At 34.4% G+C, this 25,571-nt stretch overlaps 1 protein-coding gene across 2 annotated transcripts in view; it reads right to left on the bottom strand.

Moving 5' to 3' along the window:
* The window catches only part of CTDSPL2 (CTD small phosphatase like 2), a 68,229-nt gene extending 48,889 nt beyond the window's left edge, over positions 1-19,340 (bottom strand). The window contains exons 1-2 of one of the 2 annotated variants that reach the window (XM_045524155.2): positions 18,898-19,340; positions 2,079-2,290 (exon numbers count right to left, since the gene is read on the bottom strand). In XM_045524155.2, coding sequence (XP_045380111.1) covers positions 2,079-2,264 — 186 coding nt within the window. In that variant the 5' untranslated portion in view covers positions 2,265-2,290; positions 18,898-19,340. The remainder of the gene's footprint in view (positions 1-2,078; positions 2,291-18,897) is intronic. The other variant, XM_010965247.3, reaches the window with a different exon arrangement.
* Between the last annotated feature and the right edge of the window lie 6,231 nt (positions 19,341-25,571).

The raw sequence follows: 25,571 nt of genomic DNA, 5'->3' as shown, positions 1-25,571 counted from the left end.
GTATTTAAGACACTAAACATAAAAGCAAGCACTGGAAACTCAGTAAAATTTTAGAATGTATTATCAAGAAGATGGTTTAAGGACAACGCAGATAAGAAACAACAATTAGAAGCCAGTATAAGCTCATTAGGAATAATACATGACAAGCTAATCTTTTAATATACTTCTAACATAGGGTTAGTAGACTGGGAAAACAAACAGTGTACCTTGATTTCAGTAAAGTAAATACTAATTTTCAAAATAACCTTACAGAATATAATAATGAAAATGGGGTGAATAACAGTATAATTAAATAAGTTTGCAGCTGTATGAAAATCTTGCTTAAAAATATTAATTAATAAGACGTTAGTCTGTAAACAAGTTTTTAGTGGCTGTATCCTATTTAAGTAGGTAGTAATGAAAAATCCTAGGTTTAAGTTTAAAAGAAAAGAAAAAGGAAACTGACAGCAATTTCTATAGAAATCCCTGAGTGTTCTAACTGGCACAGGCAAAAATTTGCTAATGAACAAAGACAGATCTAAGACTACTAAAGGAGAAAAAAGAAGGCATGATATGATATGATGCCACATTAATAGAAGAATGTCCAGCTCAAAGGAAACAAAAATGAACAGAAGTCAGAAGACGTAAGAAAAACCCACCTTCACTTCTGGTTGTTTTTACCTTTCATGAATAACAGAAGCGGGTGACCAAGAGGGTGATATATATTATATATTATATAATGTCATATAATGAAACTAGAAATATTTCGCCAGGACAGTGATTGAGGGTTTGCACTTGCACATGGAGAAAAAGAACAAATGAAAAAGTAAAGGGGAGATCTATTTTCTTCAAGATGAGGAAAAACTCTACATTTATAGAGTTGTTCAGAGAATGAACTAACATCGAGTAACGTTCTCATCAGAGGCTAATGACAACCCATTAGGAATTTACAGATTCAGAAATCCATGTTTCTGGAAGGAATTTGATCTTTTATACAATAATACTAAAATACTTCTAGTACTACATAAATTAACTCAAAGAAACTTTTAAAAATTCTATTTAAAATTAACAAAAATAATTTTTACTTATATTATTAGTAAAATGAAACAAAATAAAACTACCAAAACAAAAAGAAAAATTCTACAACCACAGAATATTTCTAAATCTTGGCCAATGGTTCACAGTAACCAGATTTTGTTAATTCTATGACTATCACTATAAATAAATCACCATGCTGATTTATTTTTCTAGTTATCAAAGTGATAAACTTACATTATAATAAGATTTATCATACATATGTATACATATATAAATAATAAATATATTATAAATTATAAAACAAAATTATAAATATAAAAAATAAATTAAAATAATCCCAGGAAAGAACACAAGAGTAGTCAACAGTGATAACAAAATATATATACAATGAATGATAATAACCCTATCCATTTATGGAGTTCATTAACATTTCTCAAGCTGCTTTTCTACCTATTTGCCATTTATCTGAAAGAAACTCTGAGGCAGCTCTAAAGCTGTTAGTATTAGTCCCATTTTACTGTCTTCCGGAGGCTCACGGGGGCAAACAACTTTCTTCAGATCATTCAAGTTAGTCCAGAGTATGAATCTGAATCATGACTCCTGGTCAGTGTCTATTCTTTAATAACTTTGTTTTCTCTTTAATGAATAATACATTTTCATTTTACAAATGTTAGAATTCAGGTAGATAAGGGAAATCATCTTCCCAATTAGATAATGTACTAATATTAACAAGAAACTTTAACTTATCCTTGAGATGAAAAAAATGGAAGTAAAAGAAAATAATGTAAGTAAAGGAATAAGAAAAAATTTCTTTTACTTCCCATAATACTATGTTGAAAAAAATGCAAGGCTAAGAGAATCAGTTAAGTAGAAGAAATAATGTTTTCTTGAATGGCCATTAAACATTTTATATGTAAATATTCTTTTAACACCAAAATGTAGACATATTCCTTTAAAGTAAACTCTAGCAATATTAGATTTCTCATCTTTACACACTTAGAGAAAACAACCTAAACTTCACTTTTAATGATAAAAGTAAAAGGTAAAGACAAAACCATTACCTTGGGTGTGCTTCCTTTAATGAATTTTTTAATTGAAGACAACAAGCCGGTTTCATTCTTCGGTGGTTTTTCTCCTCCTGAAGGCAGGCTATCATCAACCTCTGAATATTTCCTCTTTGCTCTGGCAGTGCGTTGTGTTTGGATTTGATTTGATTGCTGAGAAGCTTTCCGTGTTCTCAGCCTCATCTTTTACAGGTGCCACATGTAAAACTCTAAGAGAAAAATAATAAGGATTATTAAAATTAAAATTAAACCTAGTGTGCCCACATGTGCCCAGCTTATATAACAAAAAAAAAAACCTCTTGATTAAAAAGAAGTCTGAGTCTCCAGAAGACTGAAATAAGAAGCTAACATTTTAATTGAAAGGCTTAGTGCTTTGAACTTTATATACATTCTCCCAAATAACCTTCCCACAACTTCTGAATTATCTCTCATGATCTAATGAAGTAGGAGTAACACCAAAGAGTGTGCATGTTCCTTCCAGAGCACTATGCTGCCTCCAGCCATGCCGCATTATCACTCATTCATTCAAGTATTTATTGGGCATTCACCACATTTCAGGCACTGGGTTATATAAGCGCCTAGTAAAACGAGATAGAGAAGGTTTTTACTCTCTGGAGCTCACATTGTACTAGAAAAAGTCCTTAGTCAATGAATTAATTCCATGAGCACAATTCTAATAATCAATAAGCATACAAGAAGAACAAGAATGGCTGGATCATTTTGTGGGATCTGATTTTACCATACATAATGGTACTTTAAAAACTGAATTCATATATCAGAGAGAAAATATGAGACCATCTACTTGAACTTTCTCATTTTTGGATGAGAAATTAATGGCTGGTAAAATTGTCCCAAGACTTAGAAGTAGTTGAGAACATACCCTGAATTAGAATCTGTGAAATAAAATACAAAAATTACTACACTAAGAATTAAGAGATATTACCTCTAATCCTACTTCAATCACAGCTAAGCTATAGCCACTTAACTATTTTTTCCAGCTGTATAATGAATACATTCATCATACCATCTTGAGGCTCAAAATGAAAAAGGAATTAGAAAAAGCTATGAGGTGCAGAGGACCATAAAGCTACTCATAACAGTGAATGAATTCAGAGAGTCTAACTCCACTTAAGCACTCTAAACTCCTAAAGGTGCAGAAATTCTTGGCAGAGGGTAGGGTGTTCACAGACAAATTAGGAAGTTTAAGAAGTCATGCCTTCCTACAATGAAAAAGAACATGAAAAGAAAAAAAAAAAGAATATGAAAAGAATATACGTGTAACTGAATCAATATGCTCTGTACACCAGAAACTAACACAAACTGCTTTACAAACTGATTGTAAATCAGCTATATTTCAATTAAAAAAAAAAACAAAAACGCATGTCTTCAGTAATTCAATACTATAGTCACAGAAAAAAGTTAGAACCCTCTCCTCTTTTTAAAATACAGAGACTGCCTTGTGTGCACACACACAAGCACACAATCTACTCCAACAAAAAACCCAACTCGAAGGCTTTACCAGAGTCCTAAAATATTTTTCCAAATAACAATTTAGTTTTTCATTACTAAATGGTGCTCAGTTTTAAGTTGTCATCCTCAAATATTGCCCTTTTTCCTAAAAAGTCAAAGTTAACTTTTAGAGGGATTTACCCAATGCATGTATTATTTACTTAATAACTCTATTAACAGTGCATAAATTTTTTCTTCATTCTTGTGTTCTTCAGCACAGAATTCCTTAGAAATGGAGAATTCCCATATAGCAAATGCATGGAGTAATTTTTCAAGAAGAACATTATTTTCAATTCAATATCTGTAAAATAAAAAAAAATTTCCCCAAAATATCTAAGGGTGAACCTATCTTAAATCCAGAATCATTAAATTTAATGAAATTAAATCATGAAATTTAAAAATTTATGAAATAATACACTGATATAAAGTAGGTCTTATAAGACTAAAGACATATAGCTAGTCCAGTCTTACGAGGTTCAGCTCACTAAAATTTAAATATTTATTAGTCAACGGCTACCAAAATGGTGATAAAGGATAAAAGTGATAATCCGTTCCCATGAGAATCAAAATCTAGCATATCTATATGATATGTATATCATATAGTGTATAAAATGCTAGGTCAATGCACATGAGAGAGTGAAGAAGGTTCTGGGAAAGCTTAAGAGAAAGGTCCTTTGAACTTAAAAATAACCAGTGGATACACACTGGAAAGAAAGACAAGAACATTTAAAGGAAGCTAAAATGTAGAGGGGTTTGGCCCATTCCAACAGTGAGCTGTAAAAGGTATACTTAATAAGTCTAAATGGGCTGGAGCAATCAAGCCCTCATAAACTTTCAACACTAACCACTCACAAAACAGATGAAGAAAACACATACTTTTCAATCCCACAAGGAATGCTCACCAAGATAGACCATATGCTGAGCCATAAAACAAGTCTTAATAAACGTCAAGACTAAAATCTTACAAAGTAATGTTCTTCAACCACAATTATACACCAAAAACAAATAAACAAAAAACTTGACAGTACCACATACACTTGGAAATTTTTAAATATATTTATAAATAAATCATGGGTCAAAAAGAACTCACAAGGGAAATACAAAATACTTTGAAATGAAGAATAACAAAAAGAGAGCATATCAAAATTTCTGGGATGTAATAAGCAGCATTTAAGAGGAAAACCGTAAACATACACGCATCTAACAACAGAGTCCCCAAAATATATAAAGCTGAAACTATCAATCTAAAGTGAAAAATAGGCAATTCACAATAATAGATGGAGACATTAATATTCCACTTACAGTAAAAGACAGAACAACTACAAAAGATCAACAAGGTAACAGAAGACCTGAACAATTCTCAAGATCTCAGTCATATGTATATAGAACATTCTAACCAACAACTGAACAATGAAGCCAAAAGTTGGTTCTTTGAAAAGGTCAACAAAATTGACAAACCTTTAGACTAGCCAAGAAAAGAGAAAATTCAACTTCCCAAAACCAGGAATAGAAGAAGGGACATTAATACTAACCTTACAGAAATAAAATGGATTGTAAAAGGAATACTATAAAAAATTATATGCCAACAAATTAGGTAACTAGACTCAATGGACACATTTCTATGAAGACACAACTAAGATAGACTCACGAATAAATCTGAAAGACTCGTAACAAGTAAAGAGAATGAATTAGTAAGAAAAAATACCACAAAAAAAAGTCCAGGACCAGATGGCTTCACTGGTAAATTTTACCAAATGTTTAAAGAAGAACTAACACCAATCTTTCTCAAACTCTTACAAAAAATCGAGGAACACCTCCCAACTCAGTCTATGAGGCCAGCATTATTACCCTGATACCAAAGTCAAACAAAGAACCTCAGAAAAAAAAAAAAGAAAAAGAAAAAGAAAAAGAAATCTACAGGTCAGTACCCCTTGGAAACATAGACACAATTATCCTCAACAAAATACCAGCAAGCTGAATCCAACAGCTTAATAAAAAGACTATATACCATGACCAAGTGGGATTTATCCCAGGAATGGAAGTGTGGTTTAACATGAAAACCAATCAAATACACCATATTAAAAGAATAAAGGAAAAACTCCACGTGATCATCTCAACTGATGCACGAAAAGTATCTGACCACATCTGACACCCTTTAACAATAAAAAAAAACTCAACAAACCAGAACAGAAGGGAATTTTTTCAATCCAATAAAAGGCATCTACAAAAAACCCCACAACATCATACTTCATAGTGAAAAGCTAAATGCCTTCCTTCTAAGATCAAGAGTAAGACAAGGATATTTACTCTCACTACTTTTATTCAACATTTTACTAGAAGTTCTAGGCAATGAAGCAAGAAAAAGAAGGAAAAGAAACCCAAGTTACAAAGGAAAAGGTAAAACTATCTCTTTGTAGATGACATGTTCTTGTATAAAGAATAACCATAAAAGCAGTTACCATAAAAAGAAAAAATGAATAAACTAGACTTGATAAAAATTAAAAATATTGTGTTCACCAAAAGACATCAGTAAGAAAATCAGAAGGCAAGCAACAAACTGAGAAAATATTCACAAAACACATATCTTGAAAGCACTTATATGCAGAATATAAAGAAATCCTAAAGCACAATAATAAAGACAAACAAGCCAATAGAAAAAACTGGCAAGAGATTTGAGAAGACATTTCTTTCTTTCTTTCTTTCTTTTTTTTTTTTGGTGGAGGTACTGGGGATTGAACTCAGGACCTTGTGCATGCTAAGCACACACTCTATCACTGAACTATACTCTCCCCCTAGAAGATACTTCATAAAAGTATGATTGGCCACAAGCATATGAAATGACACTCAGTATTACTCATCATCAGAAGTGCAAGTTATAGTTATAATAGCATACTAATCCACCTCTACTCAAATTGCAAAAAGTAAAAAGATTGACAAGGGTATGTAACAATGAGGGCTCTCATATTCTTCTGGTGGGAATCTAAGGTTTCGATAACAGTTGAGCAATTTCTAATAAATAACACACAGCCCTTCGATTCAATAATTTCATGTGTAAGTTTTTTATCCAAGGGAAATGTAAACATGTCCACAAATGTACTTTCACAAAAATGTTCCTGGAGGCTTTATTTACAGTAGCCCCAAACTGGGAACAACAAAAAGCCTAGCAACAGAAAGATGAATATTGTGGGCTTTGTGTTTGTCTGCTTGTTTTTTTTTTTACAGTGGAATAATAATCAGAAACAGAAAGCAACAATTACTAATATAGTCAACAACATGAAATAATCTCACACTGAGCAATGGCAGACACAAAAGAGTACATATTTGGTGACACCATTAAAAAGAAATTCTATCAGAGGCAAAAATAATCTAAGGAGAAAAAAATTGCCTTGAGGAAAGGAGATGTCCAATACTGTGATAGGGATATGGGTCTATTTGTCAAAACTTACATCTAAGACCTATATATTTCAAAGTATAGGTATTTTACCTAAATAAACACACATATAAAGTTCTTATGAATAACAACCAATCAGGTAGGATGAAACTGGGAACAGGTTGGGTAGATTCAACAAGAAAGATAAAATGTTAGTAACTAAAGAAATTGAGAGATGGGTATATGGGGAGTCATAATACCTTTATTTACTTTGTGTATATATCTGACATTTTCCATTAAAAAATAACAATAATCCTGAGTACCAGATTTACTGACAGGGTTCAACACCAAGAAACTGTTGAATAAAGTCAAAATAGAGTAGGACAGGATCAAATGAGAAAAGCAAAGAGAATGCCTAGAAAAAGTGGGAAAAAGGAACATAAACTAAGCAATCTCAGACTGCAATCCTCCATATTTTCAAAGATGATTAGAAAATAAGAGAAAGCTCCACTTAAGTCAAAACCTATCTTGAAACAAACCTTCTAAAAGTTCAGGAAAACAAACATCACATTAAAAAGTAACAAATTAGATCAGAGCCCACAAAGTTATCATAAAAAAAAAAGAGAGAGAAGCAGAATAAAATCACTAACTTCCTACAGATAATAAAATTATAGAAAGATAATTCCCAAAGCCCCCTAAACATATTACAACTATAAACATCTTCCAAGCAAACTTAAAAACACTAATACAAGAACAAATTTAACCAGAATTGGGGAAAGAGGGGGATGGATCAAGTAGCAGAACTCAGAAAAAATTAAAAAGCAAAGAAAAAAAACTATTCCAGAAATGAAGACTAAAAGAACAACATACAGAAAAATGTTCCGTAATTTATATGATCACTAACCTGTTGGAAAATTAAATTTGTCATAATTACTAACATCACCTCAAATGTAATAACTTTGTACACAAATATCAATTTACATTTCTGATTCTTTCCTTAAGACAACCTCTTAGAAGGGAATTTATGAGCTCAAAAATTCTTAACATTAGGTAGTACCTCTAGAAATACCAACAAACTGCTTTTTGGAAAGATGATTTCAACTAACAAGATAAGAAGAGTGCCTATATGACTGAATGCACATCAGAATTTACTTTTAATTTTAAAAATGTTTGCTAATTAAATGTTATTTTAAATTATAATTGTAACTAGTAAAACTATTTTAATTCTAGGGTACCTGTATGTCCCATTTCGTTAAATGCCTGTGCATGCCCTTTTTCATTTTTTCCCTAAGAATCTAAAACACTAAAATTGAAAAAGACTTAAAGTTCAAACTCCCAACCAAAGCAGAAATTTCTCAGGTACCATTCCTGTGTCTAAAGGTAACCTAGAATCTGCCTGAATGCTTAAGGAGACATAAAGCTCACTACTTCATAATGCAAATACTAATAAATGTTAAATGAATTCTAAGCAAAAAAATTTTTAAACTGAACTGAATGAAACCTGCAAATATGTACTGTCAATTCCCTTATTTAACACATTTCTAAGAATTTCTAAGAATTTAACTCTAGCAACTTGGTTAAGTATAATTTTTCTTGTTTTAAACACAAAGTTTAAAAAAACTTTCGTTTTAATACTTAAAAACAGGTACTAGTCATAACTTTTTTAGTTTACAGATTATGGCTTAATTTAGAGGAATTTAGATATTTGCATTATTTCCTCCCCAACTCTTCAAAATAACAGAACTACATTTCACACTTTAAAAATAATCTATTTCCAAGGATCTCAATAAATATTTGCTATCTCTTGGCATTTCCTGCAAATTACTAAAATCTTTAAATGTCAATGCTTACCTGAACACAGAAACATAATCCAGCCAAGTATATTACCGAAGCAATGTGTAAAATGGTATCGTGCTGGTTTTCTAGAAGGGTTCCTGCCTGTCGACTTCAGAAAAACCCTCAACCTATTCTTTTCCAAAACAAAGTACCTATTTTGGCTACATTTATCTGAACATGGAAAAGGTTAAAGTGATATATAATCAATACTTGTCCTTCATTAACCACTATGTGCAAGGCACTGTCCTAGGCTGTTTCTAATACATTATTTCACTTAAATTTAACAACATAGTGTCCATTATTTCCATTTCACTTTATTTTTCTCATGATTTCCATTTTATGACTGAGAAAAATGAGATGAGGCAATGGAAGAAGTGTTCTAACTTCCGGATAATTTCAATAAAATAACCAGCAATGTAAAAACAGTGTAATTTATAATCAACAAAAAATTTTAATTAATTAAAAACTTATCAAAAATTTCTATTTCTCATTACACTCAAAGTTTTTTTTACTTCTACCTCTTTTCTAAATAGTCATTTACAATGGGTGATTTTCCTGCGTGCAAAGTGTTAAGCAGGATTAAGAGAAAGATAAATTCTGGGAAAAGATAACAAAAATTGTAGAGGAGGTGCTGACCACAAGATAGTTTTGGGATAACCACAGTGTTTAGGGAAGAGGAAAAAGCAATCCAGGGCCAATTGGGGAATTATTCTTTCTTTACTATCAATTTAGCCAATTCAAACCCTCTCCTTTGGTTTAAACCAAGGAGAAGGCAAGGGAGTTTATCCCAAGCAACCTGAAGCCAAAGACACGGAATTACAAACTACAGCCCCAGAAAAGAGAGGAGAGCTTCTCTGATTAGTAACTGGAGTTTTGCCTAAAGGTTCATTGTTATACATTAATTGGGTTCTGCCTGTAAGAAAAGCTGGGGGCGGAATGCCATTACCAGCATAACAACCAGAAGAAAAAGAAAACTAAATAAACTACAGAATTAAACTTTTTTTTGAACCCACCAGAGATCTGAGGACTCAGGGCTGCCAAATAAAGATCCTAAACGTCCATCGACAAATGACTGGATAAAGAAGCTGTGGTATATTTATACAATGGAATACTACTCAGCCATGAAGAATAATAAAATAATGCCATTTGCAACAACATGGATGGACCTGGAGATTGTCATTCTAAGTGAAGTAAGCCAGAAAGAGAAAGAAATATACCATAGATATCACTTATATGTAGAATCTAAAAAAAAAAAAAAAACGAACGAACTTATTTACAAAACAGAAACAGACTCACAGACACAGAAAACAGATTTATGGTTACCAGGGCGGGAAGGGAGATGGGAAGGGATAAATTGGGAGTTTAAGATTTGCAGATACTAATATACATAAAACAGATAAACAACAAGTTCATACTGTACAGCACAGGGAACTATATTCAATATCTTGTAGTAACTTACGGTGAAAAAGAATATAAAAACGAATATATGTATGTTCATATATGACTGAAGCATTATTCCGTACACCAGAAATTGACACAATGTTGTAAACTGACTATACTTTAATAAAAATATATATATACAACCCCCTCCAGAAAACTCAATAAAACCAAAAGTTGATTTTTTAAAAAGATCAGTAAAATGATAAACCTCCAGCAAGAATGAGGAAAGAAAAGGAAGACACAAATTACCAGTATTAGGAATACTAGCGTGAACATCACTATACATCCCACAGACATTAAAATAAAAGTAATGGAATATTACTAACAATTTTATGCCCATACGTTCAACAATTTAGATAAAACGGTCAAACTCCTCAAAAAATTTGTACCACCAAAGCTCACACAATAGTTAACCTGATCAGCCCTATATCTATTTTTAAAAATTGAAATTGTAGGAAAAGGTCTCCAACAGAAAATTCCAGACCCAGATGGCTTCACTGGAGAATCTTACCAAATGTCTTTAAAAATAAAATAAAATAAAACCCTACACAAACTCTTTCAGAAAACAGAAGAGAAGGGAACACTTCCCAACTCATTTAACGAGGCCAGCACTATTAACTGAGCCAAGTATAGGTCAGAAATTGCCTACATAATACTTACAATAATCAAATTACCTAAACTTAAAAGATAAAAGGAAGAGTTTTAAACACATATACAGCCCCATCTTGGTAATTCTACTATGCATGTTAGAATTTAACCATCTTTGAGGTTTTTTAGAGTGCCATTATCAGATGAGTTCTTTTCTATTACCAGTAATAATAGAATAAAACAAGTAAAGACAGGGAGATGAGTACACTAGGGAAATAATTCTACTACTAATGAACGAAAAGGATACAATTTAAGATTACATCACAAAACAAACATAGCAATAGGGAAATAACATTTTAAGCCTAAGCACTCACGACATTGGGGGGGGGTATATAATGTGAAACACTTTCACTTTTTCAACATTTGAACCAGGTCTTATTTCAGGAATAGAAAAAGCTGATTGTTCAGCAATCTAAAACTGGGCATGAAGTTTACTTTCCATGTACTTGCAGCCCAGCTAACATGATTGGGAGTGGGGAGTGGGGATTCTTCCAAATTGCAACATTAATTCTTTTAGCTTCTCTGTATCTCTAAATTTCAGACTCTCATCCCAAAAGTGAATTCACTTTCCCCATCTCATCCCTAGTCTCAAAACCTGCTTTTCCTTTTGTATTTTTCCTACTATATTCTTGATTATAAGTAATCCACCTTATCATCAAGCTGGAAACCATCCTCAGCATCCTAGTCATTCTTCCTTCTCTGTTGTTCTCTACAGTCAGTCACCAAATCCTGATGATTTGAAATCTAAAATATTTCTCAGTTTTGTCCCCTTTAAATCCATCCTCTGCACTCCACAAATCTGCCTGTTCCTTCAAAATAAAGATTAAACTCTGACATTATATATAAAACCCTACAAGATCTACCTCTTTTTTCATTGCTATTTGCTGCCTCACTTTTGCACTCCAGTAATAAGTTTCCTGCCAACAATGCTGTACCATGCTTCTGCTTTTCTCTTTACCCCAAACATTCCTTCCTTTCAACTAATTCTTAACCTCATCATTTAAAGCTCAGCCGAAGTATCATGCACCCCCAAAAGTAACGACTTCCACATACCCATACCTGTGTAAACCTATGATTATCTCTCCCTAGCTCTTAACAAATCATACTGAAACAATTTGTTTATGTACCTTTAATTGCACTAAACTGTAAGAGTCTTGAAGGCAGAGATCTTATCTGTAATTCCAACAACCTGGCATACAAGATAACTCAATCTTTGTTGAACTGAACCGTAATTTTTCTCATTTCCCTCAGACACCAGAGAATGGGGGAAAAACTATGTCACTGAAACACAAACAATCCTCACTGCGGTAATCAATTCTTGCCCACAAAAAGAGACCTACAAATAAAACTAAAAATATTCCTTCCTCTTAAGATTTCCTTCCTCTTCACAAAATCCCTGACCCTAAGCAATATTTGACGCCAACAATTACGGCTGCAAACTGTCTTGTGTTAACAAGATTAAAATAATGATAGAAGCATAAACTCAGTTGATAATTTGCTATTGAGGTCTTGAACACACAAATTTCTATTAGAACAACAAAATAGCGCATTGTATATGAAGGATTCTTAACAAATTATCTAGGACTAACATAATGTATATTTTTCCAAACAAATTTTTGCTAAATGAAAGAGAGAAGAAGGAAACCAAAGTGGGTAAAAAATACAAATAAAGAAAATTGTAAAGATCACAAATCAAACTAAAGGCAACAAAGTCTTCACTTCCCCAAAATTTAGGTATATATAAATCATAAATTGGCTATATATATGTAGCAACCTATAATGAAAAAGAATATGAAAACAAGTATATGTAGGTATTATGTATGACTGGAACATTATGCTGTACACCAGAAACTGACACATTATAAACTGACTATAATTCAATAAAAAATAAATAAATAAAAAATAAATTGGCTATATAAATAAAATATGCATGCAAGTTCTGGAGTAGGCTGCCAAGGGAGTTACTAGAGGAATAACCTCTGGACTAGGAAGTTATCAGTCCTGAATCTATCATTAGTTAGCTGGAACACTGATTAAGTCATGCAATCATTCTAGCACTTTCCTCAACAGTAGAAGTAGCTACTGGACATCAGATTATTGCATTTTACTACATGTAAATTTTACCTTAAAAAAAAAGAGCTGTCAAAATGGATGATGAGTCATTAATTAATCTGAGCTTTTTTCATCCTTCTATCACATACAACTCATCTCGAAGCACCCTAATTAAGACAAACATTTACTACATGGTAAAAAGTCTTCAAATCACTCATTATTAAGGAAACAAAGACTAGAGGATACTTTTGGTCTCCTCTAGCTCTAAATTTCTAAAGGTTTGTTAATTTATTATAAATGGTATCACTCAATTTATATTTATGAAAGAAAAAGTAGGTCCTTCCCACCTACTACCTAATAAAAGTCAAAAGCCAACTACCTCCGAAGGATTAAGTAGACGAGTAATATAGAGTATTCCATTAAGCATCAACTCCAAGACAGGGAGATTCTTTTCACTGCACCCCTCCCACCAAAGTGCGTGATAAAGTGGTCTTTTGGGTGCTTATTACCTGATGTATGACTTTTCTTTTTTACCAGCTAATATTACAGAATTCTTCAAAAACTACTAAAAATAAAATACTTATAATTAAAAACATCTGAAAAATACAGAAAATATACAAAAAATAAAACAGCTGCTGAATTAGGTTGATAAAATTAAGCATCTTTTTCCTTTTAGTTTTCTTCAGTGAACCAAAAAAATAAATAAATAAATAAATAAAGCATTTTCCAAAACCATGATCAATTAATTTTCTCTACAGAAATGAAACATGTAGGTTGTTAGATTACTGATGATTAAATTGCTCAATGAAAATATGAACTGAATTTTGTTTGTATTTTTACTTTTATGAACAGCTTTTTTAAAGGTGGTATTATTGCATTTGTTCATCACTGAAAATATCTATTGAGGCACAACTACACTCATATGTTTTAAAACACTATCATCAGCACCTCAACCAAAAACTCTGTACATACTCAGCAGAAATACCATTAGAGCAAAATCAGTATTTGTTATATACAGGATGAGACTATATATCCTGCTGAGGACATCCTTGTATTTCTTTCACCTAAGCTTTAAGGGAACAGTAATTTGGAGACTTTTAATTTTAATTACCCACAGTAAATATAATTTATACATCTTATAAAAAGGGCATTCTATTATATGGCATGAAAGAAATTCATATCAAAAAACTTTATAATACAATGTTTATTGCATTATGTTAATTTTAGCAAAAATATAACTTATGAGTTCATAAGAACTAAGTACTTATAATATTCATGAAAACTTGCCAAAAGCACATGGGAAACTTGTTGTTTCAGTCTATCACTTTTCATCATATTATTACTCTTTCTATGGAATATATATATTCCAACTATGTAATTTTTAAAATTTACTGGGGTCACCTGAATGCATGCAAGTTACAATATACTTAACAGATAAATTAACAAAGAAAATTTGAAGGCAAAAAAAAGTGAAGCTAATTTTGGCAGAATTTTCCTAAGAGTGCTTTTTATTTAAGCAGGTCTCACCAAAACTGGGGAAGGGGAGAGATAACTACTTATTTATACTCGTTGAATAAAAACATCTATTTAAAGAAAAAAAATTATATTCAACTTACTCTCAGGTCAGTAGAAACGTAAAACCCTCAGAAAAACACTAATTTGATATTAAGAAAAGAATCAGTAAGATGTTGACAAAAAGGAAAAAGAGTTATGAAGTCTTTGAGTATCTGAAGTAACTTCCTACTATCCTTATTACTATCTACCAAGGAAAAACTAGTCATTATGATTGAGATAAACTTTAGTTTTAAGAGGGAATTTTTATTTAAATTACTAGTCAAAATGAGGTATAACCATAACTCTGTAACAGAAGTGCTCTCGTTTGTTACTACCAACATAAATAAATAAATAAAATAAAAATGTGTATTACCAACGAGGGAAAAATGCATGACTGTCTGAAATGTGGCTGTGAATATTTTTCAAATAACTTTTACCAGTACATCAGAAAATTAAAGGATTGTACTGTACAATTATCTTATTTAACAAAATACACTAAAGAGGTACTTGTAAGGTCAGTGAGAGGTTAATCATTTTCAACTCACCAGGATATTCACATATATTTGGGAAACACCAGAAAGAAAGCAATTATTACTAAAACAAATAATCATAATTTTTCTCAAAGATACTTATTCTGTATATTTTTCTTTAAACAATAATATTCTCTTCTTTTAATAAAATAAACTACTTCAGCATTACTTTAACTGATCAACACAAGAAACCTAAAATATCATTTTATGATGCTAACAGTCTTTATCTTCCTTTCTTATTTATTTTTAGGCTCTGCTTTTTCAGTTCCCAATTTCTCTGTATAGAAGCATTTAGTCCAAAGAAAGAAAAACATTCTTCCTAAACTATATATAAGCCACTATTACTAAATGTAATCCCAATTATTTCTGAAGAATTCTAGTGTCTTCTAATAGTTTTGTTTCTTTAATCAAAGTAACAAACAAATTTCCTTGCCCTAAATTATAACTATTATGAAAACCTTACTGCTAGAACCTCACGTCAAAGTACTGTTGATGATTCATGTTTAATCTAAATATACTTCCTTTTCTATAACCTCTCTAAATTAATACAGGAGAGCCTATGATTACCAATAAAATATGGGGTCCCTAATATAATCAACTGGCCTACTATGAACTTATACTAAAGGTAAAAGACTTCTTTTGTAAATATTTTACAACACTTATTTTCAATGGCATTTTAGTGTTTCTCTTCACCCTTTTCTAAAAATACCATACTAACTGGGGGACCTGCAGATGAGGTCAACAAACAAAAGTCCTGGCCAACTTAAACCATGTTTGTCCGTAAGGTCTTACAATTCTTCTTGGGACCACACTTAGTCTAACTCCTCATTATTGTCAGATTCCCAAGATTCCCAAAGGATTCCAAGAAGCCCAAGCTTCTCACTATAATTCTACCCCCGCCACGCCTTTCTTCCTCAGACAACGTTCCTATGACACACCTCTCTTGATCACAGCTAGTGCTTAAAAGCTTACTTCTATATTCCACTGCCTCTGAACCCTCACCTGTTTCTGGTATCAACGAATTTATCTGATAAACTAATCTGTGCTAATATTGTCAATAAAAGGCAATAGTTTAAACTTCCTCTTCCAGAGAACTTGTGATTTTAAATAAAACACTTTAGGAAGAATTCCTAACAGAGGAGAGACACAAAGTTTGGCAATGGCAATTCTCAAATTATACTGCATAGTCAACCACCTAGTCTACCTATTTGTAATGCAGATCCAATTACAATTTAATACACTTTAAATTAAAAATTAATACACAACATTGTAAATCAACTACACTTCAATAAAAAAAAAGTTAATGCAGTCATACAACCAGTAAAGAATATATGACTGTCTCAGATATATGCCTCATGGCAAATGTCAAGTAAGTGAAAACTAAAAGTACTTAACTATATGGTTTTATCTTAAATCCCATCTCTGTTAAATCTCATCTTCAAAGTAGAGTAAATGACCCCTGTAGCCAATCCAGTTAAAATGGTCAGGTAACTTTTTAACCTACCCAGAAGAATTACTTGAAGCATAGCATGTATGAGGTCCTCGCAGCACATTTGATATTTATGACTTAAAGTGTATTTTCCACTTTATGCTTTCACAGCTTGGTAAATTATAAATATAGTTAGATATTGTTTAGTCTCAATTCTGACAAACCACTTTGTTCCAAAATCTATGACTGAGATAATTTAATACCATTTTTATTCAACCTGCAATTAATCCTATAGTTACAAGTCTAGTGTCTAGTACCTCCTTTCTGAACAACAGGTCCGAGGTTTTTTTGACCAGAACTGGATGGATTCTGCTATATAGTAATCTTGTTAAGAGACCTCTTGACCAGAAATTTCAAACTTGAGATCAGCTAGATGAATCTGGAAAGATAAAACACTTTATTCGGAATTTCTTAACAGTGGGAAAAGAATAACATTACTAGCTCAAATGAAATACCCGAGAGAGACTATGTAGACTACAGTATTGTAAAACATACCAATCCTATTTTGGTTTTTCTTGCAATCCTATCTGGAATTTCTATACAGCTACAAGTCCACAAAGGTTAAGGACTATACCACTTACAGCTTTCACAGCCTTTCAACCTACACTGAAAAGAGTATTCGAAGAGCTGAATGAATGAAGAATTAAAACAGTTTAGGCGAATTCTTGAAGACAAAGTCTATATACAATGTTCATTCAGCTACCTATAAAACACATTTTATTAAAAACAATGTTTTATAAACTACACAAAGGTCACTAATGTGCAGATAAAGCCTACATAGGCCAATAATCTATTTTACATCCTTTAAAGTCACATATTTGGCCCTATTTCTTAAACAAATTAACTCAGCAAGTATCTGACATGCCTTCACCTCCACTTCCCACCCCCATTCTTTTGCTTTAGAAGATAAGTATGAAGTCCAGCTCAATCCTAAAAGAATGCTTCACCTAAGAGCTACATTTTGCCTTGACTTTCTTTATGACCTTGGGGGGAAATCTACCAAATGACGGCTATAATAATGTTTGTGTGTTCCCATTTATTAAAGAAATTTAATCCTAATATGCTAACAATAGTTAAGTCTTTTAAACTGAACCTACAGAGCTGAGAGCCTTTGAATTACAAACATCAAATGATGTGTAATGTAAACCACATTTAAAAAACTTAATTTGACTAGTTTAAAAAAACAAACTACAAAGGCCCCAAATTTAACAAGATTAAAAAACAAATTCTAAAAAACACCAACAGCCTCTTTATGGACAACTGGTCTGCAATGTGAAAAAAGGAGAGGAAGAAGAAATAAAAGTAGCCTTGACTAGCTATTTCCTTGCTTTTATAAGGCTAACAGCTAGGCAACAAATGAAAAATTTAAATTTGTCAAAGAATAGGGAGATGGTATACAGAGAAACCTACAATCTGAAAATTACGAAGATAAATCTACCTTTTAAGTCACTAATTTGTATACCTTTGTTGGGCAGTAATCTTGACATTGCTTTATTAGCATTAGAAAGATAAAGCCCTGCCTTGGGGGAACATCTACGAAGTACATTTCATTTTAGGATCTTAGAACAGTTTACGAGCAGTATCTCTGTAGGTTTCCCTAGGGCACTCTAAAGTGCTTACCATCATTCACATATTCAGCCACCACTAGGGTGAAAAGTAAATAAACACGGTTTACTTATGCGATTATTTACCACGTAATTCTAGTCAAGAATGCACAGGTACACATCTATACAGATATTTAATACCCAAAGAAAGCGTATAATACTACAGACGGTAAGATTCACCCTTAATTGACCACTATAGAAACCAGAGGCCTTCCACATGGGTTGTTCTCTACCACTACTCTTGATCTGAAAAAGTAACAGTGTCAACTCAGCATTCTAACAGTACAGAAGACAAACAGAACTTAGTGAAATCTCTTCTTCCAAACACTCAAAAGGTGTTCATAAAAACTGAGATAAAGCAACGCCCTCCCCCCTAAAAGCACCCTACTAGAAAGAATGAAACATCGAAAACACCGGGTGGGTCAAGATTAGAAAAGCTGATCTACCCAATTACTCGGAGGGACTACACGGTTTGGGACTAGGAACGAGATCGGGGTGGGGGTGGGTAGCAAAGTGAAATCTAACCCCAGAAATCACAACACAGGCCGCAGCCGGAGAGCTGAAGCTGGCGGGAAGTGAGCTCCCTTTCTGTTCCCAGGGGAAAGTCCAGAGAAGAGCGGCTCCACACAGCGGACGTACGAGGCGCCAGCAGTGCATGCCTACCAAGGCGCCAGAGCCGCTGGAGAACCCGGTTTAGAAGGGGAGGAGATCCCGGCAGACGGCCCTGGAAGAGGAGGAGGACTAAGGTTGAGAGCAGCGGCAGCGTCTGGAGGGGGGGGATTACCTAACTGTGACGACAGAGAAGTGTCCTCAGACTCCGGCGATGGTCCCGACTGCGCAATGTGTGGTGTCTTTCCCGCTTAGCCAGCAGCAGCAACAGAACCAGCTCCTTCAGCCAGTCGCCATTTCCCGCCTACCGACCTGCTGCACCGCACGGACAGGGACCCGGATGGAAAGCGGCCTCTCCGCGCAGGCGCTTTGGCTTCCTCCTCCCCCTCCCGCCACAATTCCGCGAGGTGGGAGGGAAGGAATGCGGGCGGCCACAACGGCAAAGAAAAAAAAATAGCCAAAAAAACAACTCTACTTCCGTGAAGAGCGTTAGAGTTCCTGCCGCCGGAAGAAACTCGCGAGCCCGAACTCCTGACAAAAACTGAACGCAGGGCCAAAAACCGGATGGAGTAACAAGGACAAAACCTATGAGGCTACGCCAGTGCCTGGGGGATATTTGTACTTCAGGGGCCTCCGTAGCTGGTTGTGTAGTGGTCGCAGGGGGAGTAGGGAGTAAAGCGTTGGGAGTGGAGAGGCGGGGACCCGACGGACGGTTTTTCCTCCCGCTGCTAACGGAACTGCTTAGGCACAGCTGGGAGGGGGAGCGCGCCCTCGCCCCGGGGGGCGGGGCTTAGGAACGCGTCGCTCAACCTGGCGGCTAGGGTTTAGTAACCCGGGCGCGCCAGGTGGGTGGAGCCGAGTGAGACCGGGTGGTACCAATCGCTTGGCGCGGTGGAGGAGGTAGTGTGCGGAGAGCGCCTGCCTGAGGCCGGGATAAGACGAATGCTTCGTCTCTCCTGGGATCCCGGTGGCCCCTGAAGGTCCTCTTTGCACATCACCTAGAGGGCATAGCAGTTGCTCGTGGATTATACAAACCTACCCCACAAGTGTCCGGGGCGGTTCGCAACGAAGCGAGACCATTAGGACAAATGGGTTCCTACCTGCAGGCCTGGGTCAAAGGACTGCCGACCTCACAGGGTGAGAATGTGTCAATCCGGAGCGTCCAGACCTAGTGGAATGGCAAAAAAATCCTTAAGCGTAGTGGTTGGAAGAGAATCATCTATTTACTAAAACTCCGGGCCACTCTAATTATTAAGTCAATAAATATTTATCGAAAAACCATAATGTGTCAGGTCTGTACTAGATGCTAGGGGTATAACAGTGAACTAGGCAGATACGGACACTGTCTTCCCAGAGTTCACAATCTACTGAAGAAGGCAGACAAACAGGATTTAAATACCGTGTGATAAAGTGGCTACAAGTTCTTGGCAGGCGTTATAAGAGCACAGGAGGGCTACCGATAAGGAGGTCTGGGAAGGCTTTCATGAGATGACATCTAAATGAGACAGGATGAGTTGATGTTACAGTGTTTAGGTAAAGGAAACTAGAGATGGAAAAGTCCAAAGATCAGATCTCGTTGAGCACTGGGGAAGTTTTTCTGTGCACGGGGTATAGATGAGTTGCGGGGCATATAGTGGAGAGAGATGAGGCTGAGATGTAAGCACGGAACCCTTGTGAATATGGTTGTTGCTGTTTCAAAGTGTGGAATAGGTGCTTTGTCTTCTGAGAGACTTCTATACTACAGATTCTGTCAGAGCTCAAAATTCGTTTGGATCCTAAATCTTCCTGGTATAGAAATAGTCTGAATGTGACATTTATGGAGAGCCCGTGGTATACAGTGTGCAGAACTGGTAATAGTTCACAAAATAATAGATTCCTGAAAAACTAATTCAAAATCAACAATTACTGATTATCATGGAAATTACTGTGTATCATGGAAAGCAATAGAATATAAATTACTGAACAATTTCCTCAACTGATTAGTGAAATAATTTTTGAATCAAGTAACATTGGAAATATTTTTGAAAAAAGATGTTTCAAGAAGTGGTTATTTCAAAATGTCCCTCCTAGAACTTAAGTAAAATATACCATTTACAAAGCACATTTATATGTGTTTTGAATCCCCCAAACCCCTGTGAGATAGGTAGGTGATATTAGTACCCGATTCTTTAGTTGAAGACACCGAAATTTTTTTAAAGGGGGACAGAAAAAGTGAAAAACAGATCCTTATCCAAAGACACCTAGTAAGAAATACAATCAAGATTCAAGTCCCTCTGCTCAATACACCACATCCTCCTGTGTCCTATGGCAATTTAACTACTGTTAGATGTTAAGATTAGAAAGATTGCTGATAGTAAGCCTAAATGCTTTTGCAATTTATTTAACATTTTAACACCATTTACATCCAGTGGTCTCTTTCTACTAGCTTCTTTTCTGCAGTATCTAAAGATCACATGAGATTATTTATGAAAACACTTAGCAAGGTGTTTTCCATACTCCTTAAATCGTAGTTGTTAATGTCATTAAGCTTCAGTAACAACCCTGTGCAAGATTTAAAATAAAATCAAGTTTTAAAAATACTAACTTAAAGAGTGTGAAGTATATTTAGATGCAAATCATTAGCCACAAGAAAAAAAAATGTAATGTAAAAAAACTATTGGCATTATGTGCTTTTTGAACTATTCAAAACTATGCTATATGAAAACATTAATGAAATAGGATGTTCACTATGTAGTAGTATCCTGGATTTTCAACAGTCTTTCAGTAGATCCCTTATTCCAGCATATATGGAATATATACTGGATATATAGAGCATATGTACTTCAGAAACCAATCTTATATTAATTCTATCTCTGTGAGTTATGTTTATCACTCTTACTGCAGCTCACTAAAGAAGCAATATTCATAATAAATATCAAAATATCAGAGCTGTCATTTTGCTCCAATATTGCAATCACTTGATGGTAATGACCATGTGAAACTTAATATTGTCAATGCTAAATTTACTTTTTTCTCTCAAACCTGTTTCTCTCTGTATTCTCCACCTTATAGAATACAGTTTTTCTTTCTCGTATCTACTCCACTGTAAGTGCAATAAACTAAACCTTTGAAATATATCTGGATCTAAACACTTCTCATCAGCTACCTCCCTGGTTCAAGAACCAACATCTCTCACCTGGAATACTAGAACAGTCTTTGAAGTCTTCCTGCTTCATTCTTTAACCTCCTTCAAGTTTTTCCAACACAGCAGTCAGAATGATCATTTTAAACCTCTTTATAAATTTTCCATCACCCTTAAAATAAAATCTAAAGTTTTTCTATTGACATGCAGCACCATTAGCTGACTCTTGGCTGCCTCATTGACTACATTCACTACTCCTTGCTCTTGTTGCTCTAGTCACATTGGCCAATGAACTGTTCTTTGTAAAAGTATATTCCTGCATAAAGGGCTTTGTATTTGTTGTTTCCTCTACCTCTAATTCTCTTCCCCCAGACCTGTGCTATTCACTAACCACTAACTACAGTGTGGCCACTGAGCACTTGAAGTGTGGCTGGTGTGGCTGAGGACCTTAATTTTTAATTTAATTTTAATTAACTTAAATTTTAAAATTAACACTGAAGTGACTGCTTAACAGGTGATGTAGGGTGATAAAAAAGTTCTGGTACTAGATAGTGGTGATGGTTGCAAAATACTGTGAATAAACTTAATGCCGCTGAATTGTAATTTAAAATGTAAATATACAACAGTAAATTTTATGTTTGTGTGTTTTGCTACAAAGAGTTGAAAACTTATGTCCACACAAACACCTGCACACAAATGTTTATAGCAGCTTTATTCATAATAGCCAAAACTTACAGCAACCAAGACGTTCTTCAGTAGGTGAATGTATAAATAAACTGGTACATCCATACAATGGAATATTATTCAGCTACAAAGAAATGTGCTATCAGGCCATGAAAGGACATGGGGAAATCTTAAATGCATATTACTAAGTGAAAGAAGCCAATCTGAAAAGGCTATATACTGTATGATTCCAATTATGTGACATCAAGGAATAGTCAAAACTTTGGAGACAGTAAAAAGATAAGTGGTTACCAGGCATTTAGGGGTAAGGGAGGAGGAATAAGTGGAACACAATGAAATTTTAGGGCAGTGAAACTATTCTATATGATGTTATAATGGTGGATATATGTCATCATACATTTGTCCAAACCCATAGAATGTACAATACAAAGTGTGAATCCTAATTGTAAACTAAGGATTTTGGTTGATGATGATGTATCAGTGTTGGTTTATTAATTGTAACAACTCTACACTGGTGCAGGTTGTTGATGGTAGGGAAAGCTCTGTGTGTGTGTGTGTGTGTGTGTAGGAATGGGATACATGGGGACTCTGTACTTTCTACTCAGTTTTGCTCTGAACTTAAAAATGCCCTAAAAAGTAAAGTCTGTTGTAAGTATGCTTGGAACATGAGTATGTGAATATACTTATTCAACATAAATTTTATGAACTTTAAATACTGATGAAAATTTTCAGTGATAATTTAGTGTCCAAAATGAGAAGGGCTGTAAATATAAAATATACACTAGATTTCAGATTTAATACAAAAGAAAAGAATATAAAATACCTCAGTAGTATTCCATATTGATTACATGTTAAAATGGTAATATTTTGGAAATATTGGTTAAACATCAGAATTTCACCTGTTTCTTAAATGTGACTACTAGAAAATTTTAAATTACATAGGTGGCTTGCATTATATTTTTATTAAATAGTGTTGCACAAATATTCACTTGGCTTGTTCTCACACCACCTCTTCAGAAACGCCCTCTCTGATCATCCTATCTAAAATAGCACTCTTCCATCAGTATTTATTGACTTATATTTATTTTTCTCATAGCACTTACCACTATGAGTATAGAAAATAATTATCTATCTATGGCATATAAGTTCCCTGAAGGCAACAAATTTGTCACTGTTGTGTCTCCACTACTGAGAACAGTTCCCTACACATATTAGGTACTCAATAAGTAACTGAAAGAATGGTCATTGTTCTTTCATGATGGAATCTTTAGGCTTATGCATTAGGGAGAGGGGTGGACAGCATCTTGAAGACTTAATAAATATTTGAAAGATTAATCTCAAATCCACATTTCTGGGTCTCTCAGCATTTTAACCCTCCATTCCCAAATATTTATATAACTATATTTCTCTGTCTTCAAGTTCATTCTGCTGCCATCTCCAATCTGCTTTTAAACCCATCCAAAGAATTTTTCATTTCAGTTATTGAAATTTGCAGTTCTAAAATTCCTATTAGGTTTTTTTCTTTAAATAATTTTCATCTCTGTGCTGAGATTCTCTAACTGTTCACCCATTTAAAATATTTTCATTTCACCTTTGAACTTATTTCTAATACCTGCACTAGCAAATAACAATATAACAATAAAAAGGACCATCTCAGTTTTTCTAGCTATGGATCAAAATTTTTTGTGTCCTTGTTTGTCTAGTAATTTTTTTTAATTGAATACTAAATACTGTGTATATGTTGCATAGATTCTGAATTCTGTTATCATCTTCTGAAAAGTGATGATTCTTGTTTTAGCAGGTACTTAAGTTACTGAATGACTACCTTAAACTAGTATAGACTTGGTTTTATGCTTTGTTAGTTCATATCTTTGGAAAGCCCAGGGAGTTTCATAAGTTCTCATTTGGCAGAACGCAAATCCATACTCTGTCTCCCTCGCCAATCTTGGCAGAGCTTGTTAGGGCAGGTCTACAGTAGGTCTTACTCTAGGGAATGGTCTTTACTCCTAAACTGCAACCTTTCTAGATTTTCAGCTGGATGCCATAGTTGTTAAGGAGATCTCCATCTTGGCAGGTCCAGAAACCCAATGTCCCTTAGCACTGTCTGTGCCAACACTGCTTGACCTCTCTGATATCTCAGTTCCATTCTTGACTTTGTAGCAATTGCTATCCAGTAAGCATCAGGTGGTTTTGTTATGGTTATTATATAGCCTGTCCTTAGCCATGGACTTGCAGGGACTCCATATGTGGGTTTCTGGGGCCACCTCTCTGAATATCTTCCTTTTCTCTGATCCCCCATCCCATAGATTCCAACTGCTTCAGCTGCCCATACTATGATCTCTGTCTTCTTGGCTTAGCACTCCAGCCTCTTTGCACCACCAGAAGGCCGATGTGGGGCTCAACTGCTTAAGTTTCCCTTCTCTAAGAAATTTCAGTTTTGTGCTGCCTGAAAACGGGTGCTTAATATATCTTAACCAGTTTTATAGTTGCTACAAATGCAGGAAGACTAGATCAGTCACTCAGTCATAGTCAGAGCAGAAGTCTCCCTTCCCTCAGGTTTTTTGAACTGGAACTAAGGAAAGAGGAGCAGCCCCTCTCAGGTGGCAAAACTAAGAAAATATGACCTGCTAGAAGTCTTGGTTAGAGCCTCGAATGGGGACCTGGTCTGAGAGAATGAAGGTAATAACAATGAAAGTAATAATAACAAATATAGAGAAGCAGAAATGGGAGGTGGTGAAACAAAGTTGGCAGCATTCAAGGCCTTGTTTCAATTGTCCTCAAGTCCAGAAGACACCTGCCCTATTTGCAGTTTGCTTAGATGGACCATTAAATTCCCCCTTTTTTCTGGGATACATGGTTTTTCATTTGGAACCCTAACTGAGGAGAGTCTTTTAAAAGCAACTGGATGTAATTCAATTAGAAATGAAAGTTAATGCCACATGTGATGTCAAGACTCAATAACCTAGACTTTGGAAATGTAAATATGTCACATGGTTTGTCTTACTGGAGCCATTCGGCCAGACATGTGAGAGAAGAGATGTTTC

Source organism: Camelus bactrianus, chromosome 6 (assembly GCF_048773025.1).
Source record: "Camelus bactrianus isolate YW-2024 breed Bactrian camel chromosome 6, ASM4877302v1, whole genome shotgun sequence".
Taxonomy (NCBI): domain Eukaryota; kingdom Metazoa; phylum Chordata; class Mammalia; order Artiodactyla; family Camelidae; genus Camelus; species Camelus bactrianus.
This window is presented reverse-complemented; position numbering and strand designations above follow the sequence as displayed.